This window comes from Schistocerca cancellata, chromosome 3 (assembly GCF_023864275.1).
Source record: "Schistocerca cancellata isolate TAMUIC-IGC-003103 chromosome 3, iqSchCanc2.1, whole genome shotgun sequence".
NCBI lineage: Eukaryota > Metazoa > Arthropoda > Insecta > Orthoptera > Acrididae > Schistocerca > Schistocerca cancellata.
In genome coordinates this window covers 583,931,088-583,944,640 of record NC_064628.1, presented here as the reverse complement: position 1 = coordinate 583,944,640, position 13,553 = coordinate 583,931,088, and the positions used below count along the sequence as shown (strand labels likewise).

General features: G+C 41.7%; 1 protein-coding gene across 1 annotated transcript in view; it reads right to left on the bottom strand.

The window, feature by feature from the left end:
* LOC126175443 (protein arginine N-methyltransferase 7-like) overlaps window positions 1-13,553 on the bottom strand; it is a 108,346-nt gene that overhangs the window by 30,845 nt on the left and 63,948 nt on the right. The window contains exon 4 of the mRNA XM_049922246.1: window positions 8,741-8,970. Within this exon, the coding sequence (XP_049778203.1) occupies window positions 8,741-8,970 (230 nt within the window). The remainder of the gene's footprint in view (window positions 1-8,740; window positions 8,971-13,553) is intronic.

Sequence of the window (13,553 nt, the reverse complement as noted above, 5' to 3'; positions counted from 1 at the left end):
TCAATGGCCATTCCACGAACATTGCTGCAAACGAATCTCCACACCAGTTGCCTGGTGCATGCACCCATGCTGACTGCTGTTCATCAGCAATGATGGCTGGAATTTGCATGCCAATACTGCAACTGGACATCCACTGAGTGGCGACAGGTGCCCTTTGCAGATGAATCATCTTTTATGCTCTACTGGTCGGGATGGCTGTTGGCATGTACAGTAGGAAATGTCTAAGAGCGAGTACCCTGCAACAATCGGTGTAATGGTCCAGGTCAGAGGAGGGAGTGTTACAGTCTGGGGAATGTTTTCGTGGCATTCTCTGGGTAATTGCATCATTCTGGAAGGCACAGTGGATCAACATAAGTACGCATCTATCCTTGGGGACTGTGTACACCCCTACATGCAGTTTGTTTTTCCTTGACACAATAGTACCTACCAGAAGGACAGTGCGATACGGTACAGGGCTAGCAGTGTAAATGCACAGTTCACAGAGCACCAGGATGAATTTACTGTACTGCCCTGTCCACCAAACTCCCCAGATTTAATCCCAATCGAGAATCTGTGGGACCACCAAGATCAAGCTGTTAGTGCCGTGAATACTCAACAGAGCTGACTACAGCACTGGAGCTGCCATGACCCCGCATCCCTGTCAGTGCCTTCCAGAACCACAATGACATTCTTCCTGCACATCTTGCAGCAGTCCATGCTGCAGAAGGTTGTTAAGGTTGTTATTCAGGCTTTTGACAGGCGGTCACATTAATGTGTATCCACAGCCTTAGAGAACTTCAAATGTGCATCATCCTTCCTCAGGACCTCAGTATCCTACTTCTTTCCACTTTGATTCTCTTAAACTTCAATCTACTCCTCATCTTCACTAAATTATGATCTGAGTCTACATCAGGTCCTGGGTATCCCTTACAAACCAATGTCTGATTTCAGAATCTGCATCTGGCAACACATAATACAACTGGAATATATCTGTGTCTCCAGACCTTTTCCAAAAATAACTCATCTTTCTGTGATTCTCGATCACTGTATTTGCTATTCCTAGCTGAAATTGATTGCGGAACTCAGTTACCCTGTCTCATCTCTCAGTCTTACTACTGAGGTCATATTATCCCATAACTCTGTCTTTTGTTCCTACCCCTACGAAAGTGTTCCACTCACCCACAATTATTAGATTACCATCTTCATTTACATCATCATTCATTGCACTCAACATGCCTTTAAGACCTACAATTGAAAAACAAATCAATTAACCACTCTATGAGGGGAGACAAAACATCATTCTATAAAAAAAATAAAAGAACACATTACAAAAAGCACAATTAAAAAAGAGGTCAGACAGTTTTACAGAGGAAGTATCTATTGCAGATGGTATTCTACTGTTGCCTCTAGCTTCATTATCCACCACTGTCAGCTCCACTTTTGTAAGGATTGTTAATATCAATCCTTTCATTGTTCACTGTGTCCTTGGACATCCCCTTGGCTGTTTTCCAGCAGGGTGAAGAAATGAATATTGGGTTTAACATCTCATTGACATCGAGGTCATAAGAGACAGAACACAAGCTTGGACTGTGTCAAGGATGGAGAAGGAAATCGGCCATCTCCTTTCACAGGAACCATCCCGGCATTTGCCTGAAGTGATTTAGGGAAATCACGGAAAATCTATATCAGGATGACTGGAAATGGGTTTGAACCACCGTCCTCCCGAATGTGAGTCCAATGTGCTAGCCACGGCACTACCTCGCTCGATCCCAGCAGGGTGAGGATGGAGAACTCAGTATGGGAGGGATCTATCAGCTTGAAGGATGTGGCCCATCCACTTTAGCCTCTTGTGCCCTAATATTCAGTCAATGTGTGGATTTCAAAACCACTGGTATAGGTCTTCTTTTGTTCTTCATTCACATTTACCCTCTATGGTACTGCAGACAGGTCCATAGATATTTCAAAGTACCTTCCACTCACAGGAACACATTGCTGCTTCTGTTGCTGATGTCGCCGAGGTTTCACAACCACATAAAAGTACCGGTTACACTACTAGTGTCATGTACAGTTGGATCTTGTTCTTCTGTGATATCAGTCATAACTTGAATAAACTGTTCAGCATAAAGAAAATGTGATTGTTATTTACTATTCACTGATGCACTTCTTTTGTCACTTCACTTAAGTCAGTACAGAACTCAGGTACTTGAATTCTTGAACTTATTCAAAGGTACGCCAATCAAACAGAACAGAAGGAAAGAGAGCTTGACGGTTTGATACAATGAGATATTTGGTTCTATCCTCATTCACCTCCATCCCAACTTTCTTTGCAGTGTAGAGAAATCAGGAAGTGTCAGCGCATACTTGCTCCAGGGTGTCACCAAGACTCCCTACATCATCAGCAAATTCCGGGATTGTGTCTGCTCCCACTATCTCCTTTTCTGTTATTCAATGAGTGTCACAGATTACTTCTTGTAAGGCCAAGTTGAACAGTATTTGTGCCAATGGGTCGGCTTGTCTCAATCCATTTCATATACTGAATGGTGGCGATGGCTGCCTAACCGCACTTGACCAGTTGACTGTGAGTAGCAAGTTGCAATTAGTCAGATGTATTTCGGTGCGATGTGAAACTCCCGTAACATCTTCCATAACATGGAGCGGTCATTGCTGTCATAAGCTTGTCAAAAATCAATGAACATGAGGTGTAATACCTGGTCAAACTTGTAAAATTTTTCTATCGGCTGCCTCAAGGTGGTCAGGAGTTGACCATCCAGGCACAAAGCCACACTGATAGTGACCAATAACTGCTTCAGCTAATGGTTTCATACAGTTTAGCAGCAGCTTTGTTCAGACTTTATAAGCAGCTTCAAGTAATGAAATCCCTCAGCATCACCCTTCTTGAAGATGAGACACATAATTGCTCCCTTCCATTCTTCAGCAATTACTTCTGCTGTCCAAATGGTAGATATTAACAGCTTCAAAGCATCCAACAATGTTTCACATCCGAAACAGAGACTCTCAGCTGTGATACCACTATCTCCTGGAGCCTTGTTTTGCTTGAGGGTCTTTAGTACATTACCAATTTTTTTCCTCTAATGGTTCAGAGGCCCCCATCTGTGTTATCACTGCTGTTGGAATGCCATGATTCAGTAAGTTTTCAACATGTTTCTTAAATCAATATGCCTGTGGTACCATTTCACTTGTCTCTTTTGTTAGAACCACTACATGTCATCAGTAAATACCTCTTGCAAATCTTGACATCCCTTTGCATACTGAATTATATGAGGTGCTGAGAACCATAAGGACCTCAAGCACACCGTCGTCCATTTTGAGACTGTAGTATGTACGAATGCTTCTAGCATTTGTTGATCTTATTGTGAGTTAGGTTTATCTGTGCTGTAGGCCCACACTGTACACATGAACATTCATGAAAAGCTGTCACACCAATTTCTCTGGAAGAAATTGAAGCTGCCTGTGAGACTGTTTGGGCAATAATCAGTATCAGGGGTGGTGATAAAATGGTAAGTGGTTTCTTCTATTGTCCAACAGGCTGACTTAACCAAAAACTTCAGAGACAACCTCAGTTTCCCAATCATACTGTCATGATTGATGGAGACTTTAATCATATAATAATCCACTGAAGAAATTAGTTTTGTTAGTGGTGGGCATGATAAGACATCCTGCAGAACATTACTAAATGCCTTCTCTGAAACTGAAACTGGTATAAGAGATCAAGGCGCAACTGCGGCAACAATAATTACCAATGTACAAAGGAAAACTAAAACAACGAGAAAGATATATCAGTTTAGTAATATGAATATAATAGAGGGAAACATTCCACGTGGGAAAAATATATCTAAAAAGAAAGATGATGAGACTTACCAAACAAAAGCGCTGGCAGGTCGATAGACACACAAACAAGCACAAACATACACACAAAATTCTAGCTTTCGCAACCAACGGTTGCCTCGTCAGGAAAGAGGGAAGGAGAGGGAAAGACGAAAGGATTTGGGTTTTAAGGGAGAGGGTAAGGAGTCATTCCAATCCCGGGAGCAGAAAGACTTACCTTAGGGGGAAAAAAGGACAGGTATACACTCGCACTCACACATATCCATCCACACATATACAGGCACAAGCAGACATTTGTAAAGGCAAAGAGTTTCAAACTCTTTGCCTTTACAAATGTCTGCTTGTGCCTGTATATGTGTGGATGGATGTGTGTGTGTGTGTGTGTGTGTGTGTGTGTGTGTGTGTGTGTGTGTGCGCGAGTGTATACCCGTCCTTTTTTCCCCCTAAGGTAAGTCTTTCCGCTCCCGGGATTGGAATGACTCTTTACCCTCTCCCTTAAAACCCAAATCCTTTCGTCTTTCCCTCTCCTTCCCTCTTTCCTGACGAGGCAACCGTTGGTTGCCAAAGCTAGAATTTTGTGTGTATGTTTGTGCTTGTTTGTGTGTCTATCGACCTGCCAGCGCTTTTGTTTGGTAAGTCTCATCATCTTTCTTTTTAGATATATCAGTTTAGTAAAATAGATAAAAAAATCAGTTGTGTCATATCTCAATGGGGTACTTGAAACTTTCAGTACAGGGCAGGAACATGTAGAGGAACTATTGTGCAAGTTTAAAAGAATAGTTGAGCATGCACTGGATAGATATGTACTCAGTAGAATAGTTCATAATGGAAGGGACCCTCCATGATATAGTCACAGTAAAGAAACTTCTAAACAAACAGAGACCACTGCATAATAGGTGCAAAACAAAGCATAGGTCTATAGATAAATAGATGCTGAATGAAACACATTTGGCTGTCAAGAAAGCAATGTGTGAAGCCTTCAATGACTACCACAGCAGAATATTGTCAACTGATAGTGTCCAGTCCATGGCGAATGAGACAGGAACTGAAATTGAAGGTAGCAAAGTGAAAGCTGGAATGTTTAACTCTGTTTTCAAGTGTTCCTTTACCAAGGAAAACACAGGAGAATTGTGCCAATTTAATCCTTGTAGCACTGAAATTGTTAAAATTGAACAAAGCTCCAGAGCCCGATGGAATCTCTCTCTACAATCAAGTTGTGGCTGAGTTAGCCCCTCTTATAACTGTAATCTATAATCTATTATAGATCCCTTGGGGATGGAGGGGGTTGGCACCAGTGGCCAGTAGTTGGAAGAAAGCACAGATCATACCTGTCTACAAGAAGGAAAGTAGAAGTCATCTATAAAACTAAGATACAATATCTTTGGCATCAATTTGTTGGAGAATCTTAGAACATATTCTGAACTCAAACATAATGAGGTATCTCAAACAGAATCTCCTCCCTGCCAACCAGCATGCATTCTGAAAACATCAATCATGTGAAACCCAACTTGCACTTTCGTCACATGACATACTGAAGGCTTCGGACCAAAGTCAGGCAGATGCAGTATTTCTTGATTTCAGAGAAGCATTTGACTAGTACCACACCCACACTTATTGATCATATGTGGTAGCAAGTGAAATTTGTGACTCTTCTGAAGACTTTTTGGTAGGAAGGACACAGCATGTTATCTTGAATAGAGTGTCATCATCATATGCAGAAGCAACTTTGAGTGTTCCCCATGGAAGTTTGTTGGTACCCTTGCTGTTGATGTTGTGGACATAACTAATAGTAACCTGACTTTTTGCAGATGGCGCAGTTACCTATAATGAAGTACTCTCTGAAAGAAGCTATGTAAATATTCAGTCAGAGATTGATAAGATTTCTAAGTGGTGAAAAGATTGGCACTTCAAAAATGTAAATTTGAAGTTCAAAAATGTAAAACTGTACACTTCACAAAATGAAAAAACATAAAACTATAATATCAATGAGTCACTGTTCAAATCAGACAACTCATACAAACATCTGGGTGTAACGTCTTGTGGGCATATGAAATGGAATGATCACACTGGCTCAGTCGTGGGTGTAGCAGGTGGTAGACTTCTGGTTATTCGTAGAATACTGGGAAAGTGCAATTAGTCTACAAAGGAGATTGCTTACAAATCACTCATGCTACCGTTTCTAGAATATTGCTCAAATGTGTGGGACTTGTACCAGATAGGACTAACAGCGGATACTGAACATATACAGAGAAGGGCATCACGAAAGGTCACAGGTTTGACCTGTGGGACAGCGCAACAGAGATGCTGAAAAAACTGAACTGGAAGACTCCTGAAAATAAAGGTAAACTGTCCTGAGAAAATCTACTAACGAAGTTTCAAGAACTGGCTTTATATGATGACTCGAGGAATATCCCCTGGATATCACTCACATATGGATCATATGGACAATATTAGAATAATTACAGCACGCACAGAAGCATTTGAACAACCATTCGTCTTGCATGCCATATGTTAAAGGAGTGGAAAGATATCCTAATAACTGGTACAAGGGGACTTACTGTCTGCCATGCACTTCACAGTGGTTTGCAGAATCTAGATGTAGATATTCAGTTTCAAATGGGCCTGACTGAATGTGCTTTTGGGCCCTTATGGTTCTCAGCATCTCATTATTTTCAGTACCTTATACTCTTCCTCTAACTTGCATCTCCTGCTTTTTGATGTTGCCATGTACAACTAATCTATTGTTGTTGGTTTTAGTTTGCTGTCAGTTCTGATACGAATAATGCTATCACTGAACTGTTCACATCAACTATCTCTCTCTCTGTCTTATCAACTTATTCATTACAAATCCTTCACCCTTACATTAGTTTCTGCTGCTATTGATATTCCCCTACATTCATCTGAACTCAAATCTTTATCTTCTTTCCATTTTACTCCACTGTCCCCACTAAAACTAGATTGAACCTTTGCATTTCTCTTTTCAGATTTTCTAGCTTTCCTGTCGTATTCTGACTTCCAACATTCCACACTCATAAGACATTACCCTTCCATTGGTGATTCAATCTTTTTCTCATAGTCACATTCCTTTTTGGGGCCCCTTGCAGACAGTGGTTTCCACTGTCTTCTGCATCCTCATGCTGTTGATCATAGCTGATTCTTCTGCCTTTCGGGGGCAGTTTCTCAATTCAAGGTTAAAAAGGTGCCCTGAACCTCTGTCCAGTGTGTCCTTTTTGATAATGCCTCTGGCAGAATGAGGATTACTCCTTACACCAGATATTATTAATTACAAATACAATGATTGAACATACATACAAAAAAAGGCAGAGTTAAACTTTCAAGACATTTGAACAATGCTTTGACTATTCTTTTCAGGGTTAAAAATAGTCACTGTGAATGCACAGAATTGGCACAGAACATGGTTATCATAAGAAATAACAGGGCAAAAATAAGAAAAATCAACAGTCTTTTGCATTTCTAAGTCAATGATATTGTACAACATTCTCATAAGTGAAGCTGACAGCTTTCAGTTTCTGTAAAAGCTCCTCAAGTGTGTGATGTGCAAGGCAGCTTCTCTTCTGTCTTCAATCCTAAGAAAATAACATGTTTAACTGCATTGATTATTTAATCATGCTATGGGACTAGCACTCCCCTATTATGAGAGTACAGTGGCAGAGACTATGGATTGGATCTTGCTGCAGTTATATTCCTCATTCATAAGTCATGAATTAATGTTACCTGCTGCCCTATTTAGCCCATCAATTACTTTCCATTTCATGTTTTTTACACTAACGTGTTACTTGCAAAAATAAACATTTTGGAATTGTCTGTTGTGATTGTGGTAGGTCACTGACATACATTAAGAAAACCAATGCAATTAGAATAGAAGCCTGAAATACTTTCAATTTACATCAGATTCAGTCATGTTTCCTATTTGATTACGTTGGAGAATGACATTCTGCTCACTATTCACAAAGTATGAAATGAATCATTGATGGCTTTTTTGGCTAATTTCATAATGTTTCATGTTAGGAAATAATGTATGTGTGGTCTGCATGATAAAATAAAGAGAGTAACTACAATCAACCTATCATTTAGCTCTGCAAAATAATACATTGCATTTTCTGTTCTGCCGCCTTCACTAATCCAGATTACAAGTCTGACAACAAACTACATGTGCTCCTGAGACAAAATATATTTCTCTTCTCATAAGCACTTGATTTTTTCTTCATATCCTCATGAGTCTTCACTCTTCAAGGACTTAAATGAATTAAAGTTACCTCGTCGCCTGTTTCTCACAGCTGAATGTGACTTAGAATACCATCTTCTGGAAGTTATACATACTTGCAATTTACTCCAGCAGATAGTTTAAGTGTTTCTGCACGACCCCCACCCCCACTTCCTTTATTCTGAACATGAATTTTTCTCACATCTCTATTGGCCAAACTGTGTCACACTGGGGATGTAGCTCTGTGTGGCTGTGCTATAGCAGTGTTTTCTGACGGAGAATTCAACTTCAAAAACCTGTATTACAATAATTAACTCTTTGTTTATGTACCTTTCCATGAAACTTGAAGGTTAGACATGTTTTCTACTTATGGGTCTGTCATCCCTATTTTTGTTACTTCTGTTTCACGGTTGGGGCTGGAAAGTAGATGCTTTTCATCCACCATTAATATTGTCAGACTTACTTTAAATTCAGATAATTAGTCATAATTAGAAAGCCAAGATCTGTGGTCACTAAAGAACACATTTATATCTTAACACCAAATGAAACAGGTAACAGTCAATTGCACAATAAAGTTAACTTACAGAGATTATGAAACACACAATCTTATAAGTAGCTTGATGTGGATAATTATGTAACAATGAAATCCCTTTAAGTAATTATGGTGACTTTTGTCTTTCTCTGTCTTACCTCAATACACGTGTTGGTGCAACTATAGTTGTGAATTCTTTCTGTGAAAACTGGCTCAGTTGTATATCATGCACAGCTGCGGCTCCGGGACAGGTAGCATGGCATTTAGGTGTTTGTATGCTTACGCCATTTTCGAACCAGTCACTCAACTTGTTCCATCCATTTGCAAAATCACTTTCAACCACTTGTGCATAAATAATGGCCAATGATGGAACTACAATGCAGTCTTTCTGGAAATATGAATAAATATTAATGATTAATGAGTGCTTCCAAAGAATGAAATATATCTTTAATGGATGTAGTTTATCTATTGGAATTATTTATCATGTTAATCGTGATTATATCTGAAATTTAATTGTGGTCTATCATCTGTGACTTAATGTATACAGGGAGGTCAGAAAGTCTCAAAAGCCTTCAAGGGTAGGTTGTGCTGAGAAATAATTGTTAAGAAAAAAATTCGACATGTTCCCCCTTCCAATTTAATTAGCATTGACATTAGTCAATTATACCATTGTGCATTCGTATTGAAGAACTTGTAAGCACTAACATGCAGTAATGCACAGAGATTGGTGGTTCCATGAGTTACCATTTCCTCGAATGGTCATTATCAGTTAAAATGTGCCTTCTTTGGAAGTGATAAATTTAAGCTAGGTGAGCAAAATCTGTGTTTGTTTCTTTGAGGAAACACTGTCTCTGGCAATCTGCTTGAATTCCCATGTGCACTGACCTTATTGGCTAACTTCGATGCCAATTACATTAGAAAATGGCGCAACATACTGATTGCATCAACTCGTCATTTAAGCAATGTGTTAGATGTGGCAAAACCAACAATTTTGAAAATTTTACACTTTATGCTAAAGAAAAAAGTATACCACATTCTGATGTTTCACAAATTAGATCATGAAGATTATGCAGCTCGCTAAGCTGCAAGTTACGATGAACACCTCATAGTTCACATTTTGTTTACTCATGAGGTTCGAACACCTCACGGATCACACTTTGTTTCATTCCACATCTGCAGAAATGTCCTCCCATTAGGGGGGGATTTCATGAGCCAAGCAACAATGCAGGAACAGTATATGGGACTGGGATCTGACTAGGGATAAGGAAACTTTTCTTGAAATCTCCCCTGATGGCCTTACCATCAAACTACCCATATCTGACCTTCACCTGTTCAGATTCCGCCAATCCTTAGCCCTCACCAACATAGTCCTGCAAAACCATATCAACAAAGCCCGATCCTCCTTGCAGTACCTTCTCTCCATCTGCAAAATTCTCTTGCTATGTAACCCCAGATTCCTGGAACCCATAAAACACACTGAAACTCTTGCCCTCCAGGAACTTGAGCAATGTGCACAATGCCACCTCAAAAAGCTCTCCATCCTGCTCAGTTCCTACTCCCACCTCGGAGCACCACTGTCCACCACTTCTACAACAACCTCCAAACCTCCCCTACGCCCCCTCATAGCTGACAAACCTTGTCTCATAGACCTACTACACTTATCCCACCCTCCGAAACTCACTCCCACCACCACACAGAACTCAAATCCTAAACAGACCTGCAACACAGTCATGAACCTTTCCTCCAGAAGCCTTAGTCCCACAGAAATATCAGTCTTTTCCAAAGGCCTCACCTTCTGCCACACTCTCAAATTCAACCATGCAGGACTAGTTAAAGACCTTCTCTCCTTCTCCCAGTCCCTACAGTGGAAACACTTTTTCGTCACCAACCTGACCAATCAGACTCAACTAAAGACCAACATTGAACCTTGCCTAACTCAGTTCACTCCTCCATCCAACCGTGATCCACCCCCACTGCCTCCAAACCACCCCCTGTTAACTTCCCAGAATTTCTTATTCTCGAACCTTGCCTCACCATCATTCCCCAAATTCCTCAGCTTGCATACTAACCTTACATCCGCAGAAAAACTGATCCCGATCTTATAATCCTACCTGTAGACATAGGCTCCACCACCGTAGTTTTGAACTGCAAGGATTGCATTGCAGGAGGACTCCGTCAGCTGTCAGATGCTTCCACCTACAAACCATGCCACAGTGATCCCATTCCAGCAATCCAGCAGGATCTCCAGTCACTACTCAAATCCTTAGGCCCATCCCAGAACCTCTCCCCAGAGTCCATCTCTCTACTTACCCCTACCACTCCCTGCACTCCCACTTTCCATAAACCCAACCACCCAGGATGCCCCACTGTGGCCGGTTACTGTGCCCCCACTGAGAGAATCTCTGCTCACACAGACCAACACATTCAACCTATTACCCAGAACCTATCCTCCTATATAAAAGATACCAACCATTTCCTCAACTGACTCTCCACAGTTCCTCTCCCTTTACCACACGGGGCCCTCCTCATCACTACTGATGCCACATCCCTGTACACTAACATTTCGTAATGCCCATGGCCTTACTGCTATCGAACACTAACTTTACAGATGCCCTATGGATTCCAGACCAACAACCTCCTTCCTAGTCTCCATGACCAACTATATCCTCACCCACAATTACTTCTACTTTGAAGACATTACCTACAAACAAATCCGGGGTACGGCTATGGGCACCCGCATGGCACCATCCTATGCTAACCTATTCATGGGCCATTTACAGGAATCCTTCCTAAAAACCCATAATCCTAAACCCTTCACCTGGTTCAGATTCACTGATGACATCTTTGCTATCTGGATTGAAGGTGAGGATGCCGTATTCACATTCCTCCAGAACCTCAATAACTTCTCCCCCATTTGCTTCACCTGGTCCTACTCAACCCAACAAGCCACCATCCTAGATGTTGACCTCTGCCTCAGACATGGCTACATCAGTATCTGCGTCCATATCAAACCTACTAACCACCAGCAATACCTCCACTTCGACCCGTTTCATACCAAGAAGTCCCTTCCGTACAGCCTAGCCACCTGTGGTCGTCGCATCTGAAGTGACGAGCAGTCCCTCTCTTAATATACCAAGGGTCTCAGTGAAGCCTTCACTGACTGTAATTATCCTCCCATCCTTGTACAAAAACAAATCTCTCGTGAATAATCTTTCCAGTCTCCCACCACCTCCCAAAGTCCCCCAGTCCGGCCACAGAGGAGCATTCCCCTCGTAACTCAGTACCATCCGGGACTGGAGCAACTGAATTACATTCTCTGCCAGGGTTTCGATTACCTCTCATCATGCCCTGAAATGAGAAATGTCCTACCCATTATCCTTCCCACTCCTCCTACCGTGGTATTCCACCATCCATTGAACCTACACAATATACTCGTCCATACTTACACATCCCCTGCTCCCAATCTCTTACCTCATGGCTCATATCCCTGTAATAGACCTAGATGTAAAACCTGTCCCGTACATCCTCCTACCACCACCTACTCCAGTCTGGTCACTAACATCACCAATCCCATCAAAGGCAGGGCTACCTGTGAAACCAGTCATGTGATTTACAAGATAAGCTGCAACCACTGTGCTGCATTCTATGTAGGCATGACAACAAACAAGCTGTCTGTCCGCATGAACGGCCACCGACAAACTGTGGCCAAAATGCAAGTGGACCACCCTGTAGCTGAAAACGCTGCCAGACATGATATCCCCATCTCAATGACTGCTTCACAGCCTGTGCCATATGGATTCTTCCCACCAACACCATCTTTTCTGAATTGCGCACGTGGGAACTTTCCCTGCAATACATCCAACATTCCCGTAACCCTCCTGGCCTCAACCTGCATTGGTCACTGTCGTCACCCATCCAGCCCCCTCCCTGTTCCATTTCCAGCACTACACAGCCGTCATTCCACTGCCACACCCAGTTTTTTAATTTCTTTTATTTTTATTTTTATTTCTCTCATTTCCGCTACTTACACCCTCCCCCCCTTCCCTCCTACCCACCGTCTAAAAACACTTCACTGACTGCCACTCCCACCATACTACCCCTCCCCCTCCCTCCCCCAGCCTCCTCCTTACCCCCACCCAGTCGACACTCCCATCATGCACTGATGCTGCTGTTCGCAGTGTAGTTTCAGTTCTCTGAGACTGCAGATGTGTGTGCAAGTTGCACTTGCTTGACTCTGTGTGTGTGTGTGTGTGTGTGTGTGTGTGTGTGTGTGTGTACTGCTGACAAAGGCCTTAATGGCCAAAAGCTATGATTGTGTGAATGTTTTTGTTGTGCCTATCGCGGCTCAGCATCTCTGCTATATGGTGAGTAGCAACTTTCTTTCTCTCGTATTGTTACAGTCCATCCTGGATTTTCCATTGTTTAAATAAGGTAGGTTAGATTGTTCTGAATGTGGTTGAGAGGATAAATGTTCCAACAGCACTTCAAATCTCCCAGTTTTCCTACTGTTAAGCACCATGTAGGCAGATGTTTGAAGATTATTACTTTTTTGTGCAATCCAGGCACCTTATCTGCAGCGACAGAATAGTGCTAAAAATGACAGTTTTTGCATTTGCTTCTGGTCATTGTACAAAGATGACAAACACCTTGTACTGAGCTTTTTCATGTTTACAACATAATTCATTCTTCTGATGTTGTTGTTGTGGTCTTCAGTCTCTATCCTGTGCAAGTCACTTCATCTCTGAGTAACTACTGCAACCTACTTCCTTCAGAATCATCTCACGGTATTCATTTCCTTGTCTCACTCTATGATTTTTACATTCCACACTTCCCTCCAGTATTAAATTGGTGATCCCTTGATTTCTCAGAATGTGTTCTACCAACTGATCCCTTCCTCTAGTCAGGTTATATCATAAATTTCTCTTCTCCCCAATTCTATTCAGTACCTCCTCATTAGTTACATGATGCACC